The 24,161-nt window shown below is 42.0% G+C and overlaps 1 protein-coding gene across 1 annotated transcript; it reads left to right on the forward strand.

Moving 5' to 3' along the window:
* Window positions 1-4,636: 4,636 nt before the first annotated feature.
* On the forward strand, window positions 4,637-22,272 carry LOC117368655 (extracellular calcium-sensing receptor-like). Its single transcript, XM_033962382.1, has 5 exons — window positions 4,637-4,813; window positions 8,101-8,940; window positions 9,379-9,606; window positions 10,502-10,625; window positions 21,353-22,272. Exons 1-5 carry the CDS (start codon window positions 4,652-4,654, stop codon window positions 22,270-22,272), a joined length of 2,274 nt encoding a protein of 757 aa, XP_033818273.1. The 5' UTR covers window positions 4,637-4,651.
* Window positions 22,273-24,161: the final 1,889 nt, after the last annotated feature.

Genomic DNA, 24,161 nt, shown 5'->3' on the forward strand with positions numbered 1-24,161 from the left:
GGGAATTCCCTGATTAGAGACACCCACCTCCAAACTCTCAGCTGGAACTACGCTGGCCTCAGAAGAAAGGAGTATCTCACCCTCCGGGGTTTCCTCGCTCCGTAGAGAGCTGGTAATCCGGGGCTGCGGGGGTGGAGCTCTCACATCAGGACTAAAAGTAGTATCAGGCCCTGGAGGAGTAGCTGGAGTCTCGCCAGCTCCCAGCATCCTCAGCGGGCTACCTTCTGACACCGTTGAGACTCCCTGCATCCGCCTAAGGAGCTCTTCAATATTGCTGAAAGTGGGCACCTCGGAGCGCCAGCAGCGCTCCGGCCTCTTCTTTTCGGCATGTTCAGGTAGGAAAACAGTATCGCTAACAAACGATTCCAGCAGAAACACCGCAGAGCTCAGTGGCATGCTGCTCAGCTCATCAAGCCTACGGCCATCTTGAATCCCTTCTCCTATTGGTTTTAAAAGTATTTCTCTAGTGTCCCCTAGTCTTTGTAACGTGTTTGCTCAATTTATAATTCAAGACAGATTGTAAGCAAAAAAATTGTATGCTTCAAAACACCTTAAAAAAACCTCTATTTTTCCTCAAAAGTTGATTGTAATATCTAGGGTTATTTTTTTTTTTAAAAGGATATTTAATAACACATATATTTAATTATAATTCAAGACAAATTGTAAGTAACGAAACTACTGCATACTTCAAAACTTAAATAATGCTGTTTTTCCTTTAAAAATGTAAAATTTATGACAAATTGTAAGCAACACCAAGAAGAAAATGAACAGGTTGTTTTTGTGCAACTTTGTCAGCAACACTTTGATGCGTTTATCAAAGTCGGCATATTTTTTTTCCTTTGTTCCTGCTGGCGCTCTAACAATTGTTCAACTCTACGATCAAAAAAACGCCTATTTGTTTTTGAGAGCAACAGTCAGACGTCAAAGAGTTGTGTGATCACAAAAACCTAGGGAATGAAAGCGGCAAAGCCATGCCTCAACTAAACCTAGGCAGATTGTTCAAAAATCTTTCATAGTTGTTCCAAACTAGCAATGCAAAAATTCCTCCCCTAGGTTGATTTCATCATATTCTGCCTAGATATGTGACCTCAAAATAATCTGCTACAACTTGTGCTTCAGCGGGAAAGTCCATCATCAGCAATTCAAAATATTCTAGAACTCTGTCAATGGGAACAAAAGATCGAGCAGGAAGCATTCGGATTTTTAAAGCAAATTCAGTATAATTTGCATATTTCTGTACTTTTCAGAAAACATTTTGATGCATATGAAATAAGCATCCATGGACATCAGTATTTAGAAAAACAAATTCAAAAGCATTTATAGCTGCTCTTTTGAAACTGCAAAGAACTGATAACGGCTGAAAATTAGGGCAAAAGTTTCAAATTTCATTCAAAAATAGAACGTAATTTTCTTCACACGTATTTGGTAGCAGTGCATAAACTAATGGAATACACTGACACTCAACAAAAGCGTGCCGAGTGCAAAGTTGGAAAAAAATTTCTGGAGAAACCTCAAAGGTTCCATCGATGTAAAAATTTTGAGACTGTTCCAGTAAACATGGATTTTGCTGTGTTGAAAAAATAAGAGTTTAGTTATTTCCAGCGCCTGAATCATCTCTGTCTTCGCCCTGCATTTGTACCTCACTCCTCTCCCACCACCATGTCCAACAATTCTCTATCTTCCTAAGCTCAACAATTCACCTTTTTCTTCTTTTCTTCCCTCTCACATCCCCATGCCGAACAATTCTCTCTTTCTATTCCCTCTCCCATTTCAGCATCTCTTTCCCTCCCTTGTTCCCAAGTTTGTACCCCCTCCCTCCTTCTTTCCTTTCTTTATTTCATCCTTTGTCCCAAGTTCACGATCCCTTCCTCCATATCCCAAATTTGTGTCCCCCCCTCCCATGGGTATGTACCTCTGTACATAGGCCAAGTCCTTCTTCCTCCTCCTTCTTGCCGGCTCTAAGATGTTCAGTGTAGGCCTACTCCTTGCCTTCCTCCCCCTTCCTTCCAGGTGCATTTCTTCAGAAATCTGTGGGTTTCCCTGCAACATCACAGAGACACAGAAATCTATGGGCAGCGGCTGACCCGGAAACCTTCCTTCTGATATCGGAGGGTCCCTTTAATGTTGGAGGGAAAAGGAAGGAGGTGGAAGGGAAGGAGTTGGCCTATATGGACCTTATAATAATAATAATAATAACTTTTATTTTGTATACCGCCATACCCAGAGAGTTCTAGGCGGTTCACAACAATTAATTAAAATTACAAACGAAGATAACATTGGAATTAACAATTTTTGGAATGTACATGTCATTGAAGTTGACAGGAATTAACAATTTTTTGGAGTGTATCGGTCAATGAAGTTGACAGGAATATACAAGAGTGTACAATAGGAATATACAAGAGTGTACAATAGGAGGGTAAAATTTTTTTTATTTACAGGGAAAAAATACCAGTCAGAGAAGTTAATTGGTTTGGTGGGTACAGTAGGGGGGGAAGATGGATGTTCATGTGTATTGAAGGTACAGTAGGAGGGGAAGGTGGAGGTTCATGTGTATTGAAGGGAGTGGAAGCAGCGAGTGGGAGTGTTACGGGTTCTGTCCGTGGAATAAGTGAGTTTTGAGTTTTTTTCTGAAGCCAAGGTAGGTGGGAGCGTCAAGTACAATTTGGGCAAGCCATGGATTTAGTTTGGCCGCCTGGAAGGAGAAGGTTTTGTCAAGGAACCTTTTGAGGTGACATAATTTTAGGGAGGGGAAGGCGAACAGATGAATTCTGCGAGAGTTCTTATTGTTGTGATTTAATTTAAAGTGGGGGATAAGGTAGTTTGGGGATAGACCAAACACAGTTTTGTAGCTGAGGCATGCGAACTTGAATAGTACTCTGGATTCAAATTGTAGCCAGTGCAGTTTATGGTAGAAAGGGGTGATATGTTCCCATTTGTTTAAGCCAAATATAAGTCGGACGGCATGGAGGAGAAGAGAAGCCAGAAGTACACACCCGTGGGAGGGGCCCCCTCCCATTCCAACGCCTCCAATGCCATTCATACATGAACTGATGGCCAAAGGTGCACACTCATTGAGGCCCCCTCCCCCTTCACGTTCTGACACCGTTCCAACAATTGGTAGATGTAGGATAATTGGGTACGATAATTGGTATGACAACAATTCGTAGGATGACAATTGGTAGGAAGATCCTACCAACTGTCATCTTACCAATTGTTGGGATCCCTCTGAAAAGGTAGAAAGATCACAGTAAACATCAGTGGGAAATGCAGGATTTGACATTCCTACCTACTCTAACTTTTAGGCTATTTCTTCCTCCATATATGAAAATAATACCATTATTTCACCTGTCAACCAACATTTTGTTCTAATACAAAACAGCTGTGTGTCTAATTTTGCTGTTATTCTTTCATAAACTTTCTCATATTGGTAATAAATTGTTCACCGGGCTCACAAGTTAACAGACAAGGAAGTGATGTTATATTTGAGAATCATGACCTCTGGAAGCTTTGATTTTGCCATCAGTGAAGACCTTGTTCTGTCCTTGTAGGTTGAATGCGGATGAACATGTTGAAGCACGAGGAGGAAGGTCATTTTGGGCTCTAAGATGCTTTTGTTCGCTGCATGTTTTTTTCTGGTCACAATTCCAGTTTCCAACACCACCCATGCAGGCTGCACAAATCCCCCTGCCGTGCCCACCAAAGGATTCGAGAAAGCTGGGGATGTTGTTATTGGCGGCATTTTTCCAATCCATTATAGCAGTGATAACCCAAACATCTCTTTTGAGGCACCCCCGGGTGTACTGGGGTGTAACCAGTAAGTATTACTCAAGTTCAAGTTTTTATTGGATTTTGATACACCGTGCAGGGTTAGTATACATTCAGTGTAAGAGGCTAATATAGGTCACAAGCACCCAACAGAAGCCCAAATAGTAGAAACATTTCATGCTACCAATTGTATGAGTCAACTGTAACAGTGTCCAATACATCGAAAAAGACTGATCACATACCACCTTGACCCTAAGGAAAGTTATGAAACACGATTTCATGTCGTGAGAAGTGAAACAGATGCATAAATTAGACCAGATATTTGCTGCCAAATCAATAAAAGATAAGTGCTTTTGATAACAATTACATATGATGAATTTAGAATATTAATCGAGAAGAAAAAATGTTTATATATGAAAAAAGTTGATGAATTAATGAGGCTAGAGGCTGACCTTCAGAGGAGCTTTGTGATCCCAACAACTGCGATTGGCTGATCAACCGTCTGAAAATCCATTTTAAAATAATGAAAAAAATGTTGAAAAAACACTGGATGGCTGGTGATTGGAAAGAACTTGAGTTGGATGTGTGCACCAGTTACTGTTTAGTCTAGATGTATTTTTGGTTGATACCAATCCTAGGGCAAACAGCTGCTTCCCCCATGTCTGTCTCAATAGCATTTTGGTAATTGTTAATTACAGGCACATTTCTGAAATCTGGAGCTAGCGGTTGAAAACTTTTGGGTCTCTTTGACTCTAGATTTCAAGCTGGCTACTATCAGCTTGTACAGAGCTTCATCTTTGCCATAGAGGAAATCAACGGGAATGGAAGATTTCTGCCAAATCTTACCCTAGGGTTTTCCATTAGAGACTCGTGCGGTTCTACATTAATGGCCGTTGAGGACACCATGCATCTCCTGACCCAAAATAAGCGATCAATTGCCAACTACCGTTGCAAGACACATCCACCGTTAGCTGCTGTGGTGGGAGAAGACAGGTCCCTACTCTCAATCCCTATGGCTACACTTCTAGGGGTTTATAAGTTCCCCCAGGTGAGAAACCCTTACACATTGATATTCAAAAGGTTCACAAGACTAATTTCAGGAGTCAGATTAAATGTATTGTTTCAATTCTCCTCCCCTCCCCCCCTCCTCCCCTCGCTGACCACCTAAATTTGATTTGGAAAACCACAGTCCCCACAAAATTTATCCAGACAAAAAGAGACAGCCCTAGGACTTTCCAGCGCTGATATTCAATGTTGGCCAGCCAGGGTTATTCTATTAATGCTGGTCAGGAAAAAGCAGGCAGATATTTAAAAAAATTAGGAAGACCGTCCTGCAAGCAATTCCTCTTTCTTCCCTCCTTCAAGCTTGGTCTCCATTCTAGCTGAAAAATGCTTCCCTAGGGAAACCAACAAGCCCTTCACCTTCCTTCTTGCTCAGCCACAGACCTGGAAATAAACCAATTGCAGGTCAGGACCCGATTTCCCCTTTGAACTGTATTAATATTGCCAAAACTACCACCCCGAGGCTACTAGGAGGAATTTTCCATCCATATTTCCCTCCCATCTATCCAGTCTTCCCATCCATCTACTCTCCCTTCTTATCCCTTAGAGATCCTATGTACTTACCCAAAGTTTTTTGAATTCAGATATAGTTTTCATCTCTACCACCTCCACCGCAGGTATATTCAGCTAGACATAACTACACAGATTTCAACTGAACACTCGCCTAGTGAAAAACCCTGTCAAAATAAGAAAAATGATGAGTGGAGCAGTTAAGGAACATAAGAATAGCCTCCTGGGTCAGACCAATGGTCCATCAAGCTCAGTAGTCTGTTCTCATGGTGGCCAATCCAGGTCACTAGTATCTGGCCAAAACTCAAAGGGTAGCGACATTCCATGTTACCGATCCAGGGGAAGCAGTGGCTTCCCCCATGTCTCTCTCAATAACAGATTATGGACTTTTCCTCCAGGAAATTGTCCAAACCTTTCTTAAAACCAGCTACGCTATCCGCACTTACCACAACCTCTAGCAACGCGTTCCAGAGCTTAACTATTCTCTGAGTGAAAAAATATTTCCTTCTATTGGTTTTAAAAATATTTCCCTGTAACTTCATCAAGTATCTCCTATTGATCTTCAAGAACACTTCACTCTAGCAATCAAATTCTCATACACAGTCCCTCATTAAGACATATTTTCTATGATAACCACTCGGAAGTGAATATTTTCAGTTACCGCCCCTACGCTTTGGAACACACTTAAAAACTTAAAAACCTTCCTATTTAAGGATGCTTACGATCTCTGACATCCCTATTCCTACCGATTCCATCAAAGGAAGGGCATAGCTATGCCTCCCTAATGTTCCATACATTGCTGTTCTTCTGTCCTATTGTCAATTGTAGTTCAGCCCTCCCTTCCATTTCTTCCTGTACGTCATGCTATATCTTATGTCTTTGTTTTATTCTCCCCAATTGTTTTTTTTAAACTTTTTTATGTTGTAACCTTAGACAGCTATTATAAGCAGTATATCAAATTTTATTAAACTTAATAGTAGTTGGATAATTCATAACTGTGTTTGCTACTTGAAAATTGACCCAAAATATAAGGAGTTCTCAACCCAACCTTCAGGTCACACCCAACCAGTTAGGTTTCTGGATATGAGAAAGATATCATAGGAGCCAACTTTTCAAAATTATTGGGGGTGATAAACCCAATGGAAATTGCCTCTTCTTGAACACTGTCAAAGGGTCTGTTCAAGCACTCATGGCACCCATAGAGATGGCTCCTATGACAGATATACTTTTGTCTCAAACATATTCATCGTGGATATCTTGAAAAGCAGATTAACTTGTTGTTTTCTGAGAACTGGGATTAGAACCCCTATAATAGTATAAATTATTGAGCTTGGAGCATCAAGTTAATCTGGTTAGTATATAAGAATACCCTTACTGGGTCAGACCAATGGTCCATCAAGTCCAATAGCCCATTCTTATGGTGGTCAATCTAGGTCCCTAGTACCTGGCCAAAACCCAAGGAGTAGCAACATTCCATATAGAATCTCAAAGAATAGCAAGATTCCAGAATCCCAGAGAGTAACAAGATTCTAGAATCCCAAAGAGTAGCAACATTCCATGCTACCGATCCAGGGCAAGCAGTGGCTTCCCCCATGTCTCTCAATAACAGACTATGGACTTTTCCTCCATGAAATTGTCCGTAGGGCTGACTAGAAGCAGAGCACTAAACCTCCTCTCTGCTCTATGATAACATATGATCTTGGGATTACAAAATAAATGGAGTAACATCTATGGTTCTTCTTAGAAAGAGACCAACTCTACTGCTTGCACTAGATTGGCGTCATATAAAGAGATTATGTTCTTACGTTGATAATATCTTTTCCAGTAGATAGGTGTGTCATTCTGGACAAGCGAGTAATTTCTCCATTGCGGTGAATTTACGGATAGTTCGGAAATATTTTGACAAGTCAGTTTTTCAACTTGTGGTTCAATCGCTTATTCTTTCCCACATAGACTACTATAATATCATTTATTTAGGATGTGCTGAAGGATTGTTGAAAAGATTACAAACTACGCAGAATACTGCGATGAGGATAATTTTTCCATCCCTAAATATGATAGAATATTACACCATATTTCATCAACCCCCTCCCCCTTTTACAAAACCGTAGAGCGTTTTTTTATTGCCAGCCGCAGTGGTAACAGCTCCGATGATCATAGGAATTCCACCACCATAGCCGGCACAAAAAACCACACTATGGTTTTGTAAAAGAGGAGGAGAGTAAATTACATTGGTTTCCAGAAAATGCAAGGATTTATTTTAAGCTTTGTATTATGATTTTTAATATTCTATATAGCCAGGTGCCCATATTAATTAGTTTTGCCGCATTTTCATCAATGACTATTTAATTTAATTTTTTTTTTTAATATATTCTTTCTTTTATTTCTTTCTTTCTTAGGTTCCCTCTCCCCTCATTCTACCATTTTTGTTTCTTTCCTATACAAATTGTAGTTCACCCTTTTTCGTAATGTTCCAGTTTGTCAATTAGAGTCTTTGTCCCTTTTCATGTTTTAGACAATTACTTGTATTCTCCTCATTTTAATTGTATATCGCTTAGAATTTTATGCAAAGCGACTAATTAAATTTTATTAAATTTGAAACTTAAAATTTATCATCTTCCATTACTGATGTTCTATTTGATTATTTGTCATTGCGTTATATTTAACTGGGTTTATTTCCAGTAATAGAAAAATTGTTTTCCATGATGAACTCGTGAGGGCTTTGGTGGAATATTAAAAAAAAAAATGTCTCTATATTTCCAGATCAGTTATGCCTCATCTGTAGCCACTCTGAGTGATAAGACTCGCTTCCCTTCCTTCTTGAGGACCATGCCCAGCGATGACTTCCAAGCTTTTGGCCTTACCAGGCTGGTGATCCACTTTGGGTGGACCTGGGTTGGAATTGTGACCGAAGACAGTGAGTATGGGTGGCACGGCACTCAGATTTTGATAAAGGGACTAGAAGAGGCTGGAGTCTGCATCGAGTTCCTCACAGCCCTGCCCACCTTCCTTTCCAAGCAGAAGACTGATCAAATAGTGAAGAAGATTGAGAACTCTAAAGCAAGAGTTATTGTAATATTCGCCACTTTTCGTAGCCTAACTCCCGTCATGAAGGGAATCTCCAGAAAGAATATCACAGGGCACACCTGGATAGCAAATGACGGATGGGCCACCTACAGACAGTTTTCTGGTGAAGCATTTTTGAGAACTTGCGAGGGAGTCCTGGGATTTACTGGCCGAACAGGTTACATGCAAGGCTTCAGGGAACATCTCAGTCACCTTCACCCTACAAAGACCCCTGACGACATTTTCCTTAGAACTTTCTGGGAGACGACATTTAGCTGCAAGTGGCCAACTCATAGCAATCAAACAGGAAGTGATGGGGCAAACAGAGGCATGATCAAATTCTGTGCAGGAAATGAGAGCCTACATGAATTAAACATCTCTTTTTTGGATATGAGCAGTTTAATCACCGGTTATAACACATACAATGCCTTGTATAGCATCATGTATGCCTTGCGTAACTTGAGTCTCTGTCAACCAGGGCAAGGGCCCTTCAAGAATGGATCATGCGCAAGAATCCAGGATTTTGAACCATGGCAGGTAAAACAAAAAGTTTTGACATATAGAATAGATGTGATAATTGCTTGAACACACATTTAAAAAGCAGAAAGAAAACCATGTTGAAAAAAAACCTTCACTAAATATTACTAGTGGAAAATCCAGGCTCACTTCCTCGGAAAATGGCCTGGAGCACAATTCCACTTCTTCTTTTCAGGCTCTAGTCTAGATCATAATAGGTGTCCTGTTCTAGCCCCTTGCTTCCAGTTAGCCTTCAGAGAAGAGTAGAGTCACCATACTCCTTATTCCAGCCCATTGTTTCTAGTACGTTCTGCCCTGGGCCCACCTGCTTCCTTTCAGTGTACAAATTAAACCCTGGTAAATCCTATTCGTTCTGGATCTACAACAGGTCACTTACAGTCAAATTTCCATTTGCTCTGCTTTCTGCATTAGACAATGTCTCCTTTCCTTCCTTTCCAGCTTCTGCATTACATATGGAACACCCGTTTTAGGAACAGCAACGGAGAAGAGGTGTTTTTCGATGCTGGTGGAAGTGCACCTGGGCTTTACAACATCATAAACTGGCAGCCTACCTTTGAGGACACCTTCAAGTTTGTGAAGGTTGGTGTCTATGACTCAACAGCCCCCAAAGGAAAGGATCTCATTATAGATCAGAGCACCATCTTATGGAATGGAGGGCAATCACAGGTGGGTCATGTGTTTAAGAAACATGTTTGAACTGTAGAAGAATTTATAAAGCTGCGATAGCTGAATGGAATATGAGGTTTGTGTCCATAAACATCCCCTATAAACTACTGTAATTTAGCTCACCTAAGTCTTTCAAAAAAGATGCTAATTCAGTATTTCTTTATTCAATTTGATGCATCTTCCATAGATGTATTTACTAAATTGCATTCTAATTTGGACGTAGTCTATAAATGGATGCTGTTGACTAAACACGCTCGAGAAAAGGGCCGCAACATGGCAAATGAGGTTTAACTTGGATAAATGTAAGGTGATGCATGTCGGTAACAGAAATCTTATACACTAATAAAGGATGTCCGGTGCAGTACTCGGAGAGACCCCCCCCCCCAGGAAAGAGACTTGGGAGTACTGGTAGACAAGTCAATGAAGCTGTCCGCGAAATGCACGGCGGTGGCAAAAAGGGCAAACAGAATGCTAGGATTGATTAAGAAGGGGAACACAAACCGATCAGAGAAGGTTATCATGCCAAGCCCCCACCTGGAATACTGCATTCATCACTGGTCGCCATACATGAAGAAGGACATAGTACTACTTGAAAGGGTCCAGAGAAGAGCGACTAAAATGGTTAAGGGGCTGGAGGAGTTGCCATACAGCGAGAGATTAGAGAAACGGGGCCTCTTCTCCCTCAAGACATTTAAAATATTTGTTTCAAAAATAGGCACTTGGACGTTTTGCCGAGAAAAATGTCCAAATGCCGGTTTAGACGGGTTTTTGATGTTTTTGTGGTTTGAAAATGCCCCTAATAGTGAGCTCACTTAAGACTGAATCCTCGAGTGAACAGCTAGAGTAGAAAAGTCCACATTTTTGTGTTTTTCTCTGTTTTCTGTTCTTTTTCTAGATCCCTCAGTCTGTGTGCAGTGAACCTTGCTCTCCAGGATACAGGAAGATCGTTCAGGAAGGAAAACCTCTTTGCTGCTTCATGTGTGTCCTCTGTTCATTAGGAGAGATTTCTAACCAAACTGGTAAGTCCAACTTCTATCACAGATGGATTTATAAACATGATGGCAGATAAAGGCCAAATGGCCCATCCGCAATAAGCATAATCTCTTCCTCTCTCTAAGAAATCCCACGTGCCTAACCCAGGTTTTCTTGAATACAGGCACAGTATGTCTCCACCATCTCTTCCATCTCTTTCACACATCTACCATCCTTTCTGTAAAAAAGTATTTCCTCATAATACTCCTCTTAACTTCATCCCATCCTAACTCTCATTCCAGAGCTTCCTTTCAAATGAAAGAGATTCGGTTCATGTGCATTTACATCATGTAGGTGTTTAAATCTCTCTATCATATCACACCTCTCACACCATATCTGTTCCTGAAGTACTTAGGAAACTGATTTGTACAATCCTTCCTACAATAACTGATCTCTATTCACTAGTTTTAACCTGCCAGTTCTACTCAATTTGTAGCATTTTTAATCATTGTAAACCGCATAGAACTTCACAGTTCTGCGGTATATAAACTGTTTATTATTATTATTATTCCCTCCAAAGTATACAGATTGAGATCTTTAAGTCTGTCCCCATATGCCTTATCAGGAAGACCACACACCATTTTAGTGGCCTTCCTCTGGACCGACTCCATCCTTTATATATCTTTTTGAAGGTGCGGCCTCCAGAATTGTACACAATATGCTAAATGAGGTCTCACCAGAATCTTAGCATTTTTTTTGCTACTTCAGCTTGTCCGAGGTGTTCTTTGCTCACATGTTTAAAGACAATAGACTGTTTTCAGTCCAATTCTTTATATGTGAGTTTGCAACCCATTGGACCCCTGAGGAAGGTGTGTTTGCCGAAACACGGACCGTGTAGGGTCATGTTGGATTTTTATCATTATTTTTTATCATTGTACTTTTTAAATTGAATTTTCATGATTTTATATGTCAGTGTTTAATAAATTACCTCCAGAACATTTGTATCCACAGTTTTTGTTTTTGTTCTCACCAGAATCTTATACAGAGGCATCAATACCTCCTTTTTCCTACTGGCCCTACCTCTCCCTATGCACCCTAGAATCCTTCTAGCTTTCAACGTCACCTTTTGAACCTGTGTGGCCTCTTTAAGATCATCATCACATATAATCACACCCAAGTCCTGTTCTTCTGTCGTGCACTTAAATTCTTCACCCCCTAAACTGTACCATTCCCTCTGGGTTTTACAGCCCAAATGCATGACCTTGCATTTCTTAGCATTAAATTTTAGCTGCCAAATTTCAGACCATTCTTCAAGCTTCACCAGATCTTTCTTCATGTTATTCACAACATCCTGAGTGTCTACTCTATTGCAGATTTTGGTATCATCTGCAAAGAGGCAAATCTTACCTGACAGTCCTTCAGCAATATCTCTTATAAAAATGTTAAAAAGAACAGGCCAAAGAACAGAACCTTGAGCACACCACTGGTAACATCGCTTTCCTCAGCGCAATCGCCATTGATCACTACCCTCTGTCACCTTCCACTCAACTAGTTCTAGACCCCCGCCCGTCACTTTGGGACCCATCCTGAGGGCACTCAGTTTGTCTGTGTGGAACACTGTCAAAGGCTTTGCTAAAATCTAAATACACCACTTCTAGTGCATCCCCTCTATCCAATTCTCTGGTCATCCAGTCAAAGAAATTGATCAGATTTGTCTGACAAGACCTACCTCTAGTGAATCCATGTTGCCTCCAGTCCTGTAATCCACCGGATTCCAGAAACTTCACCATTCTCTCCATTTTAGCACCTCAAACTTGGAATGCCCTGCCCCTCTATATAAGAAAAGAAAAAGACCTCAATTCCTTTAAAAAATCTTTAAAAACCTTTTTATTTAAAGATGCTTTTATTATTTAAAGACTTAAAATTCTGTTTAAAAAATTTTTGTTTTTCAAGTTTAAAATTTTAATCTTCTTAATATACTTTTTGCCCCTTCCCTATGTGTTTACCTTTAATGTTTCTTCCATCTTAGATTGAGAAAATTGTAACTATGCCCCTTTTTCCCTAATGTATCTAGTTAGTGATGTAACCCCTTAAGTTCTAATACTGTATGTTATAAAATTTTTGTTAAGAATTTTTGTTTTTAATACTGTTTGTACTCTTATATGATGTTTTAAATTGTACATCGCTTAGAAAGTGTTATAGGCGATTCATCAAATAAAATTGAACTTGAACTTGAACTTAAAAGCATTTCCATTAATTTGCCTACAACAGAAGTCAGACTTACCAACCTATAATTCCTACTTCTTCCGACCTTACTTCTACTTTTGTGGAGAGGGGGCCCACATCCACCCTTCTTCAGTCCTCCAGTACCAATCCCAACTCTAGAAACTCATTGAATAGGTCAGTCAGCAGAGCCAATAAACCAAACAGCAGTCTTGTTATATTTGATACAATCGATCAGTGTCAAGTATGTTTTCGCTAATGAAACCCTCAGATTCCTGCGCTGGACAATGATCACATTGAAACAGCAAAAAGCAGGTTCACAGATTATCTTTCATCGGGCTTTCATATAAGAACATAAGAACATAAGCAGTGCCTCTGCCGGGTCAGACCACAGGTCCATCCTGCCCAGCAGTCCGCTCCCGCGGTGGCCAAAAACAGGTCAAGGCCTGTCTGAATCATCAGAAGGGGCTCCCTTGCCACATTGGTTTCCCATTTAAGTTCTGCCCTCCTATCGAAGTCCTAGCCCTCCGGTCTTGCACATGCACGACCAGGTTGGTTTACTCAGTAACCCACGATCCCTCTATCCCTCAGGAATCCATCCAATCCCTGCTTGAATCCCTGTACCGTACTCTGCCTGATCACTTCCTCCGGTAGCGCATTCCAAGTGTCCACGACCCTTTGGGTGAAAAAGAACTTCCTTGCATTTGTTTTGAACTTGTCTCCCTTCAGTTTCTCAGAATGCCCCCTCGTATTTGATGTCCCCTTCAGTCTGAAGAATCTGTCCCTATCCACCCTCTCTATGCCCCTCATGATCTTGAAGGTCTCTATCATATCTCCCCTGAGTCTCCTTTTCTCCAGAGAGAAGAGCCCCAGCCTATCCAGCCTCTCGGCGTATGAGCAGTGTTCCAGCCCTTTTACCATTTTTGTTGCTCTCCTTTGGACTCTCTCAAGTACCGCCATGTCCTTCTTGAGGTACGGCGACCAATATTGAACGCAGTATTCCAGATGCGGACGCACCATCGCTCGATACAATGGCATGATGACTTCCCGCGTCCTGGTTGTTATGCCCCTCTTTATGATGCCCAGCATCCTGTTGGCTTTTTTCGAGGCTGCTGCGCACTGTGCAGATGGCTTCAGTGATGCATCCACCAGCACACCCAAGTCTCTCTCGAGTCTGCTGTCTCCCAACAATACCCCCCCCAATTTGTAGTTGAACAACGGGTTCTTTTTCCCTATATGCATGACCTTGCATTTGTCCACGTTGAAGCGCATTTGCCATTTGTTTGCCCAGTCTTCCAGCTTGTCCAGGTTTTTAGACTTTTAAATTTTTTGAATTTTTAAGACACACATCAAACATTAATGCTTAAGCTTGTGCAAAAATTATATGTAAAACAGCGACACTTATCTTTTGGTTTGTCGCTTGTTGTTGAGCACGAACAAGTGGCCTAACGGGACCCGTTTCGCCAAGTATGGCTTCTTCAGGGGTCTGTAAGTTTAGGCTGCAACAAACAATTTTTGAACACAAAAATTACTAACAGCTATCACAATTGCATAATATTGTAACAAAGTATATAAATAACGGTACTCACTGCGAACAGCTCAACCTGCCTTAAGCGGATCAAAAAATTGCATCGGCAAACTGTCGAATTCGCACATGTGCTTTATTTTCAAATTTAATGACATCATCCGATGACCTAACACAACTACTTTCGTATTCAACAATGTATATTGCTTAATTGTACACCTATCAAAAGAAAGCGTACCAGTCAATAGAACTGTTTAAGCCAGCCGGCTTCACTGTGTCTAAAGAAAAAATCCAACGGCATTCCTTTTGGTGTAGCCTCCTTTGTCTGTCTCCTCCTCTCTGTTGGGGATCTACTCTGTCTATACAGAAACACTTCAAGTTAATAAATTTGTGTTTAAATTGAACACAGTGTTCCACAAGGGGAGCTGTTAATTTTTCATTCTTAAGATTGGACTTGTGCTCTGATAGTCTAACCCTGAATGGTCGTGTCGACATGCCCACGTACCATTTATTGCATGGGCAGATTATCACATAAATGATATGGTCTGAGGTGCGTGTCAAAAAATGTCGAATGGTAAATTTCTTCCCATCCTTAGGATTAATAAATTCTTTGGTGGGAACAGACACTTCACAGAAACTATATTTTCCACATTTGAAAAACCCTTTGGGTAACAGATTCAAATCGGATGGATACTATTGCACTGACATGGCAGGACTTAGAATGTCTTTAAGATTTCTCTCCCGTGAAAAAGCTATTCTTAAATCAGATTTTTGAAACAAAGTGTGAGATTGCACAATTTTCCAGTTGTTTCTGATGATGGTAGCTGGTATGTTGCCATGTGTTGAATAACGTAGTACACATGTGTACATATCATCCTGCGGTGTTTTCTGTGCTACCTCTTTCTTTTGAAGGAGAAAATCTCTAATATAATATCTTGCCCTTTTATATGCTTGTTTAAGAATCTTCTCTGGGTATCCACGTTCCATTGAGTTTGTTTTTTAATCTCTTGGCTTGTTTTTTGAAATTACTCAAAGAGGAACAATTTCGTCGAAGTCTGAGAAACCGTGAGAAAGGCAGATTTCTCCTTAAACTCATGGGATGACAACTCTTAAAGTCCAAAAATGTATTTCTATCAGTTGGTTTAATGTGTGTGTTGGATTCGAAATGATCTATTTCTTGTATAATAATCAAATCCAAAAATATTATTTTTCTCACTGCATATGTCATAGTGAACTGGATGTTCAAGTCACAGCTATTGAGCCATGCTTTAAATTTTAGTAGGTCTTGTTCAGTGCCTGTCCAAAGCATTAGTACACCGTCTATATAACGAAACCATTTGTAGATATATTGAGCAAATGGGGAATTTAGAATCCATGTTTTTTCATAACTGTTCATAAACAAATTTGCTATCGAGGGGGCAAAAGTATCGCCCATAGCTACCCCCTTTTTTTGTTTATAGTAACAGTTTTCAAAAAGGAAAAAGTTCTCTTTCATTGCCATTCTTGCTAGAAAGCACAAAAACTCTATAGGGATGGTGTGAGGACGTGTCCGGTTGTCAAAAATCTCCTTGGTGGTTGATAAAGCTTCTTCTTGAGGTATCGATGTATATAGGGAAGCGACATCAAAGGAGACCAACAAAAATGGAAAATCTTCACTAGGAATCTCATCTAGCTTGATTAACACGTCCTTCGAATCTTTTATGTATGAACTCATCTTCATAATCTCCCCTTTCAAAAATTGATCTACAAAAATAGATAGAGGTTCTAAAAGAGAGCCGCGGGAGGACATAATCGGTCTACCGATCATGCTTTTATGTATTTTGGGGAGTACATACAATACAGGTACTGTTGGGGATTTTTTATTCAAAAATTTCTGGTCTTTGTAAGTTAAAAAGCATTTCCATTAATTTGCCTACAACAGAAGTCAGACTTACCAGCCTGTAATTCCCTACTTCTTCTGACCTTACTTCTACTTTTGTGGAGAGGGCCCACATCCACCCTTCTTCAGTCCTCCAGTACCAATCCCAACTCTAGAAACTCATTGAATAGGTCAGTCAGCAGAGCCACCAGATCTTCCCTCAGTTCCTTCAGCACCCTCGGATGTACACCATCTGGCCCCATTGCTTTGTCTACCTTTATTTTAGCTAGCTCCTTACAAACACAACCCTGTGAAAATCAATCAGGGTCTACCACTCCTCCATCCCTATTCATGTTTGTTTTCTGCAGTCCTGCTCCCAGCGCTTAAGCCATGAGCACAGAACAGAAATATTTGTTAAGCAATTCAGCTTTTTCTTCATCAGCTTCTACATATTTCTCCCCATCATCTTTGAGTCTCACAATGCCACTTTTGCATTTCTTCCTATCACTAATATATCTAAAAAATATCTTGTCTCCCCAAGAAGAGAAGTATAGAAAGGACTACTGGGTGAAACTGAAAGAAGCCAAGAGAGAGATATGTCTAGCGAAAGCGCAGGCAGAAGAGCATATGGCTAAAAATATAAAAAAGGGAGACAAAAATTTTTTCAGATATATTAGTGAAAGGAGGAAGATGAAAAATCTAATTGCTAAACTAAAAATTGCTAGGAACGGATATACGGAGAATGATGAGGAAAAAGCAAACATGCTAAACAAATACTTCTGTTCTGTATTCACGGAAGAAAATCCTGGAGAAGGATCGAGACTGTCTGGCAAAGTTACGCATGAAAATGGAGTAGATCCTGCAACGTTCATGGAGGAAAGTGTTTATGAGCAACTTGAAAAAATGAAGGTGGACAAAGTGATGGGTCCAGATGGGATCCATCCCAGGATACTGAGGGAGCTCAAAGAGGTTCTGGCGAGTCCTATTAAAGACTTGTTCAAGAAATCTCTGGGGAGTGGAGAAGAGCGGATGTGGTCCCTATTCACAAAAGTGGTCACAGAGATGAAGCAGGAAATTACAGGCCAGTAAGCCTCACTTTGTTTGTTGGAAAAATAATAGAAATGTTGCTGAAAGAAAGGATAGTGAACTTCCTAGAATCTAATGGGTTGCAGGATCCGAGGCAACATTGCTTTACTAAAGGTAAATCGTGCCAAATGAACCTGATTAAATTTTTTGATTGGGTGACCAGAGAACTGGATTGAGGACATATGTTAGATGTCATTTACTTAGATTTCAGCAAAGCCTTTGACACGGTTCCTCATAGGAGGCTCTTGAATAAACTTGAAGGGCTGACATTTAGATCCAAAGTGGTGAACCTGATTAGAAACTGGTTGTCGGACAGATGTCAGAGGGTGGTGGTTAATGGAAGTCACTTGGGGAAGGAAAGGTGAGTAGTGGAGTCCCTCAGGGTTCTGTGCTGGGGCCGATCCTGTTCAATATATTTGTGAGTGACATTGCTGAAGGGATAGAAAGTAAGGTTTGCCTTTTTGCAGATGATACCAAGATTTATAAGAGTAGACACCGAGGAGGGAATGGAAAACATGAAAAAGGATCTGCAAAAGTTAGTGGAATAGTCTAATATCTGGCAACTAAAATTCAATGCAAAGAAATGCAGAGTAATGCATTTGGGGATTCATAATCAGAAGGAACTGTATATGCTGGGAGGTGAGAGGCTGATATGGACGGAGGGGGAGAGGGACCTTGGGGTGATAGTGTCCAAAGATCTAAAGGTGAAAAAACAGTGTGGCAAGGTTGTGGCTGCTGCCATAAGGTTGCTGGGCTATATAAAGAGAGGAGTAACCAGTAGAAGAAAGAAGGTGTTGATGCCCTTGTACAGGTCGTTGGTGAGGTCCCACTTGGAGTATTGTGTTCAGTTTTGGAGACCGAAGGATGAAAGAAGACTTGAAGCGGTCCAGAGGAGGGCGACGAAAATGATAAGAGATTTGTGCCAAAAAACGTATGAGGAGAGATTGGAAGCCCTGAATATCTATACCCTAGAGGAAAGGAGGGATAGGGAAGATATGATTCAGACGTTCAAGTACTTGACAGGTATTAACATAGAACAAAATCTTTTCAAGAGAAAGGAAAATTTGAGGCTGAGGGGTGGGAGACTCAAAGCAATGTAAGGAAATTCTTCTGTACAGAGAGGGTGGTGGATGCCTGGAATGTGGTCCCGAGAGAGGTGGTGGAAAGGAAAGTGGTGATGGAATTCAAAAAAGCGATGAACACAGAGGATATAGAATCAGAAAATAATAGTAAATATTGAAGAATTAAGGCCAGTACTGTGTCTGTATATGGCCGTTTATTTGAGGATGGGCCGGGAAGGGCTTCACTGGCTGGAATGGTGTAAATGGGCTGGAGTGAGCTTTGACAGAGACTTCAGTAGTTGGAACCTAAGCACAGTACCGGGCAAAGCTTTGGATTTTTGCCCAGAAATAGCTAAGAAGAAGAAAAAAAAAAATTAAATTGAATCAGGTTGGGCAGACTGGATAGGCCATTCAGATCTTTATCTGACGTCATCTACTATGTTAGTATTTTATCATGTCAGGTATTTTTTCTTCCATTTGCATCGTTGCTTTCCTGAATATAGGATCAGCCTCTCTTAACTTTTCCAGATATTTTTGCCTGTCTTCCACTTTCTGTGATTTGAGAGAGCAAAAAGTGAGGCATCATAAACCTATATTAATTAATCTAATGGAAAATAAAACGCTAGGCCGCGCATGCGCACTTCCTATGCGTGCGCCGGTTTTCCGTGAGCTGTAGCGACCCATAGGAAGTGCGCATGCACGGCTTACGGTCTGGCCTCACGCAACACAAGTGCACATGCGCGCCCTTCCCTGCTCTCCACCTGCGGAGCGGCAGCTGCCGGCAGCTAGCACCTCCTGCCCTCTCCAAGCCGGGACCGCAGCCAGCCAACAATCGCCTCCACAGTGCAAAATTACTTATCTGCCAAGCCCGCGAGGGGAGGAGGGAGAGGGCTGGGGGCTGTCCCGCTGGCAGCATGGCCCCGATCCCCTTGCGCCGCAGCAGTGTCGGTAGGGAACAAGTCGACGACTCCCCCCTCCCGCACCAACCGTTGCCGCTCCTGTTTGAAGCGGCCTGATGAAGTTCGCGGCCGGCTGTAGCGAACCTCGCAGGCCGCTCTCCACATGAAGCACGTTCCCTCTGACGCGATCGCATCAGAAGGAACATGCTACCATATGGAGAGCGGCCTGCGAGGTTCAATACAGCCACCCATGAACCTAAGCAGGCCGCTTTGAACAGGAACAGGAGCGGCAGCAGGAACCATGGATGGATGGAGGGAGGTAATAACGGGAGTGGAAGCCAAAAAAGAAGGGCTATGGAGCAGGCAGAAAAGGGAGCTGTTTTGGTGGGAGGGTTGTGCTGAGTGCACGAAGCAGGCAGGCAGGCATTGCACAATAGGGGGAGAGGCAAAGGGGGCTGCTTTGGGGGGATGGTTGTGCTGGGGGCCGAAAGCAATCATGGGGGAAAAACAGAAGAGGGCCACGGAGCAGGCGGGCTTGGCACAACAGGGGGCCAGAGGGAGAGCGAAAGGGGGCTGTTTTGGGGGGAGGGGTGTGCTGAGGGCAGACAGAAATCAGGGAGGGGGGAGGAACAGAAGGGGGGCCACGAAGCAGGCAGGCATTGCACAACAGGGGGAGAGGCAAAGGGGGCTGATTTGGGGGGATGGTTGTTCTGGGGGCAGAAAGCAATCATGGGGGGAGGAATAGAAGGGGGCCATGGAGCAGGCAGGCATTGCACAACAGGGGGATAGAGGGCTGCTTTGGGAGGAGAGTTGTGCTGTGGGCAGACAGCAATTATGGGGGAGAACAGAAGGGGGCCACGGAGCAGGCAGGCATTGCACAACAAGGGGAGAGGGAAAGGGGGCTGCTTTGGGGGGATGGTTGTTCTGGGGGCAGAAAGCAATCATGGGGGGGACATAAGGGGGCCACAGAGCAGGCAGGCATGGCACAACTGGGGGCCAGGGGGGGAGGGAAAGGGGGCTGTTTTGGGGGGATGGTTGTTCTTGGGGCAGATAGCAATCATGGGATGGAACAGAAGGGGGCCAAGAAGCAGGCAGGGGAGAGGGAAAGGAGGCTGCTTTGGCAAGCAGGGGGGCCAGGGAGACAGACAGAAAGAAAGACGTACAGACAGGGGACCAGGGAGAGACACAGACACAAAGAATGACAGACAGACAGCGTCCAGGGAGAGAGAGAGAGACAAATAAAAAACAAAAACAGACATACAGACATTTACTCTAGCACCCGTTATTGTAACGGGCTTAAACACTAGTTGCATAATAATGCTTTAAGATCATTCATAAATATTCTGCACAAAATGTTCAACGTGTGACTTCTGCACAACTTTTCATAAAGAAAGTACGAGGGGCCACTGAAAAATTCTCAGCTATACACTTACTCCAGTGATTTTCCACTTTTTTCGTTCTGTTGGAAAAATAAGAAATGGAAAATCGCTAGACTAAGTGTAAATCCCTTGATGGAGACTTCCCCCAACTTTGTTGGTTGGGCTCAGAACCTTTCGACGGACTCTCTCGTAGGGTATGGGCACAAGGTCTACTAACGACTATATTAATGTCTAAGGCAGCCATCGGAATGAGCTCAATTCTCTAAAGGTTTTGAAAATCAATTAAAATTAAAAGAAGAAAGTGATAATCCCTATGGCACCCCTGAAAGAAACATGCATGGGGAGTAAATAGAAATACCTGACTGACCTCTAAGACAACTTCCTGAAGAAAAGGGGTTAATCCATTCCAACACTGTTCTCACTAGTCCCAGTTGAGCACATCTAGCCACCAAACCTGTATGGTCAACCAAACTACATCTGAATTTTAAAAAGGCTAGGAAAGGTTTCTGAAGACCAAGTCTCTAAATAACTATTACTGAGGCAAACTTGCTAGTCTCCGTCACTTACTTCTGGGAATGTGCGGACTTTCAAGCTGGTGCTTTTATATGACCCAAATTTGCTATTCTTGGAGACAAAATTCATGAATCTTTGAGTCTAGTATGTACTTAATTTACTCTTCATTACTCGCTGGGGTTATCATTTATTTATAATGAGCTAACGTTTTTCTAATTATCTATCCACAGATTCCACTGAGTGCTGGAAATGCCCTGAGGACTACTGGCCCGATGAGACAAAGCAGAAATGTATTGAGAAATCAATTGAGTTCCTGTCCTATACAGAACCATTGGGAACTGTACTAGCAGTAACATCTGTAGTCACAGCTGTGATCCCAGCAGTCATCCTGGTGATCTTCATCAAGTATCGGCATACTCCCCTTGTCAAAGCCAACAACTGGCAGCTCAGCTTTCTCCTACTGGTCTCCTTAGTTTTCTGCTGCCTCTGTTCACTCATCTTCATTGGCCATCCCAGGGATGTGACCTGCTTAGTCAGGCAAGTGGCATTTGGTATCATATTTGCTCTCTGTATCTCTTGCGTCTTGGCAAAGACCATCATGGTGGTCATCGCCTTCAAAGCCACCAAGCCTGACAGTAGTCTAAAGCACTGGGTAGGACCACAGCTAAGTAACTCCATTGTCATCACTTCCACATCCATTCAGGTTATCATCTGTATTCTTTGGCTATCCATATCACCTCCTTTCTTACACAAGAACAAAAACTTCCAGATCGGTTCAATAATTCTCGAATGCAACGAAGGCTCAGCCACAGCTTTTTGGTGCATGCTGGGATATATAGGATTCCTGGCCAGTTTGAGTTTGGTTGTTGCTTTCCTGTCCAGGAAGCTGCCTGACAGCTTCAACGAGGCCAAGTTCATCACTTTCAGCATGCTTGTCTTTGTTAGCGTTTGGTTGTCCTTCATTCCAGCCTACCTGAGCACCCGTGGAAAACAAATGGTGGCTGTTGAGGTCTTTGCCATCCTGTCTTCCAGCACTGGATTAATGGCCTGCATATTCCTGCCTAAGTGCCATATAATCTTATTCAGACCAGATATGAACACGAAGGAATACCTCTTGAGAAGAACAGTTGGCAGCAATAAAGTGAAGTGAAATTTATCCATTTGAAAATTGTGACATCGCTGAGCTAAGGGGGGAACTGCACAGAGAGTGGATATTGAGATTGTCTCAATGTAAGAAAAGGCAGACGAATTCTCAACATTTACACACTTTGGAGATGATAACTATTGAAATTGATAAATAAAGTTTGGGTTAATAATGCAAACTCTCTAAGGCCCAGATTTTGTAACCGTCTACGTTTTCACAGCCGCTTTAAAAGTGACCACCGATCGTATGTCAATCACACTACGGCCCCACCTTGCAACGCCTTCAGCCCCACCCAGTTCCACCCCCTGCTCCATCCCCACAAAGCCTCCTCTCTCCTTCCCCGATGAGCTCTGGCCATGTCTGAAGGGCCTGGAGCATGTGCGAATGTGTGTGATATCATCCGCGCATGCTCAGAGACCCTCCAGATGCGGCTGGAGCTCATTAGGGCTTTCCAAAACCTGGATAAACTGCTGGGTTTTGGAAAATCCATCTAGGCTCCTGGACAGTCCTCTAAAAAGAGGACATTTCTGGGTTTTCCCTGATGTCTGGTAACCATAGCCTTGCAAAATCATGGCCTATGGCACCTAGTGCTAGAGCACCCTCCAGCAGGAAGGTGAGATTTGGAGGACTTGATGGGGACGGACAAGGGGAAAGATTCAGGGAAGGAGTAAGGGGGACATAGGTTACACTTCAATTCCAATATAAATATTTAATAAAGGACTATAAAGATCTATTTATAGCTGCCACATTAGCAAGGAGATTAACTGGGTTGAAGAACACTATTCACTCAGAAGACTTAACTTGATTATTATGAATACTTCTCATGAGCAAATGTCTGAATGCTTTCATATAGTATAAATTGAAAATCGTTTAATAAACAGTTTTACGCTGCAGACAGTATTACTCACTGTGGTCTTTTTTTAATTTCTTGGGAGGAAAGGAAGGAAATTCCAACCCTTAACATATTTCTTTCCTATGGAGGTGCCGGCTATTACAGGGCCTGATGGAGATTGCCCAAAGGAAGGAGACTGTAGTCATATTGGCACTGAACCTAGGGATGTCTACAAGGGTGCATCACATAAGGTGGATCAAGGGATTCCCTGTCACAAGGAATGTTTCAAAAAAATTATTGCCCAATCACTTCCCTACCCATAATCCATAAATTTGTTGCTGCAAAAGATGCTGATAGAATATTCAAACATATTGATTCTAAAAACATGTTGACAGAGCAGAATGATAATAAGAAGCATGCATATGGAACCAAACACCAGACAATGCTGAATAAGACTGGATTGATTATGAGATTTTGTGTGAAAATAAGGAAAGACTAATTTGCATCTGAATTATGAAGTAGGCAATTTCGTATTCATAACATCAAGGTCTAGTAAGGAATACTGTATTCCATGGAGATTCCCTGACACCACTCTTATTTCATCTGGTAATAAATTTAATAAGTATTCATGAATTTATGGGCTATCAAGTTTAGGCTTAACCCTAAAAGACACTAAGACAACCCTCAAGCAACACAGTGCTTGTTATTTGTAGATGATTTAAACATAAGAATAGCCTTACTGGTCCATCAAGCCCAGTAGCCCATTCTCATGGTGGCCAATCCAGGTCCCTAGTATCTGGCCAAAAACCAAGGAGTAGCAACATTCCATGCTACCCATCCAGGGAAAACAGTGGCTTCCCCCATGTCTTTCTCAATAACAGACCATTATGGACTGTTCCTTCAGGAAATTGTCCAAACCTTTCTTAAAACCAGCTCCAATGATCATCACTTAACAGAACAAAATTGAATGATAGAAAGTTTCTCAGATAACAGGTTTACGTTTATCCTCGACAAATGTTCTAAAGCAGTGGTTTCCAAACCTGTCCTTGGGATCTCCCCAGCT

This window comes from Geotrypetes seraphini, chromosome 10 (genome assembly GCF_902459505.1).
Source record: "Geotrypetes seraphini chromosome 10, aGeoSer1.1, whole genome shotgun sequence".
NCBI classification, from domain to species: Eukaryota; Metazoa; Chordata; class Amphibia; order Gymnophiona; family Dermophiidae; genus Geotrypetes; species Geotrypetes seraphini.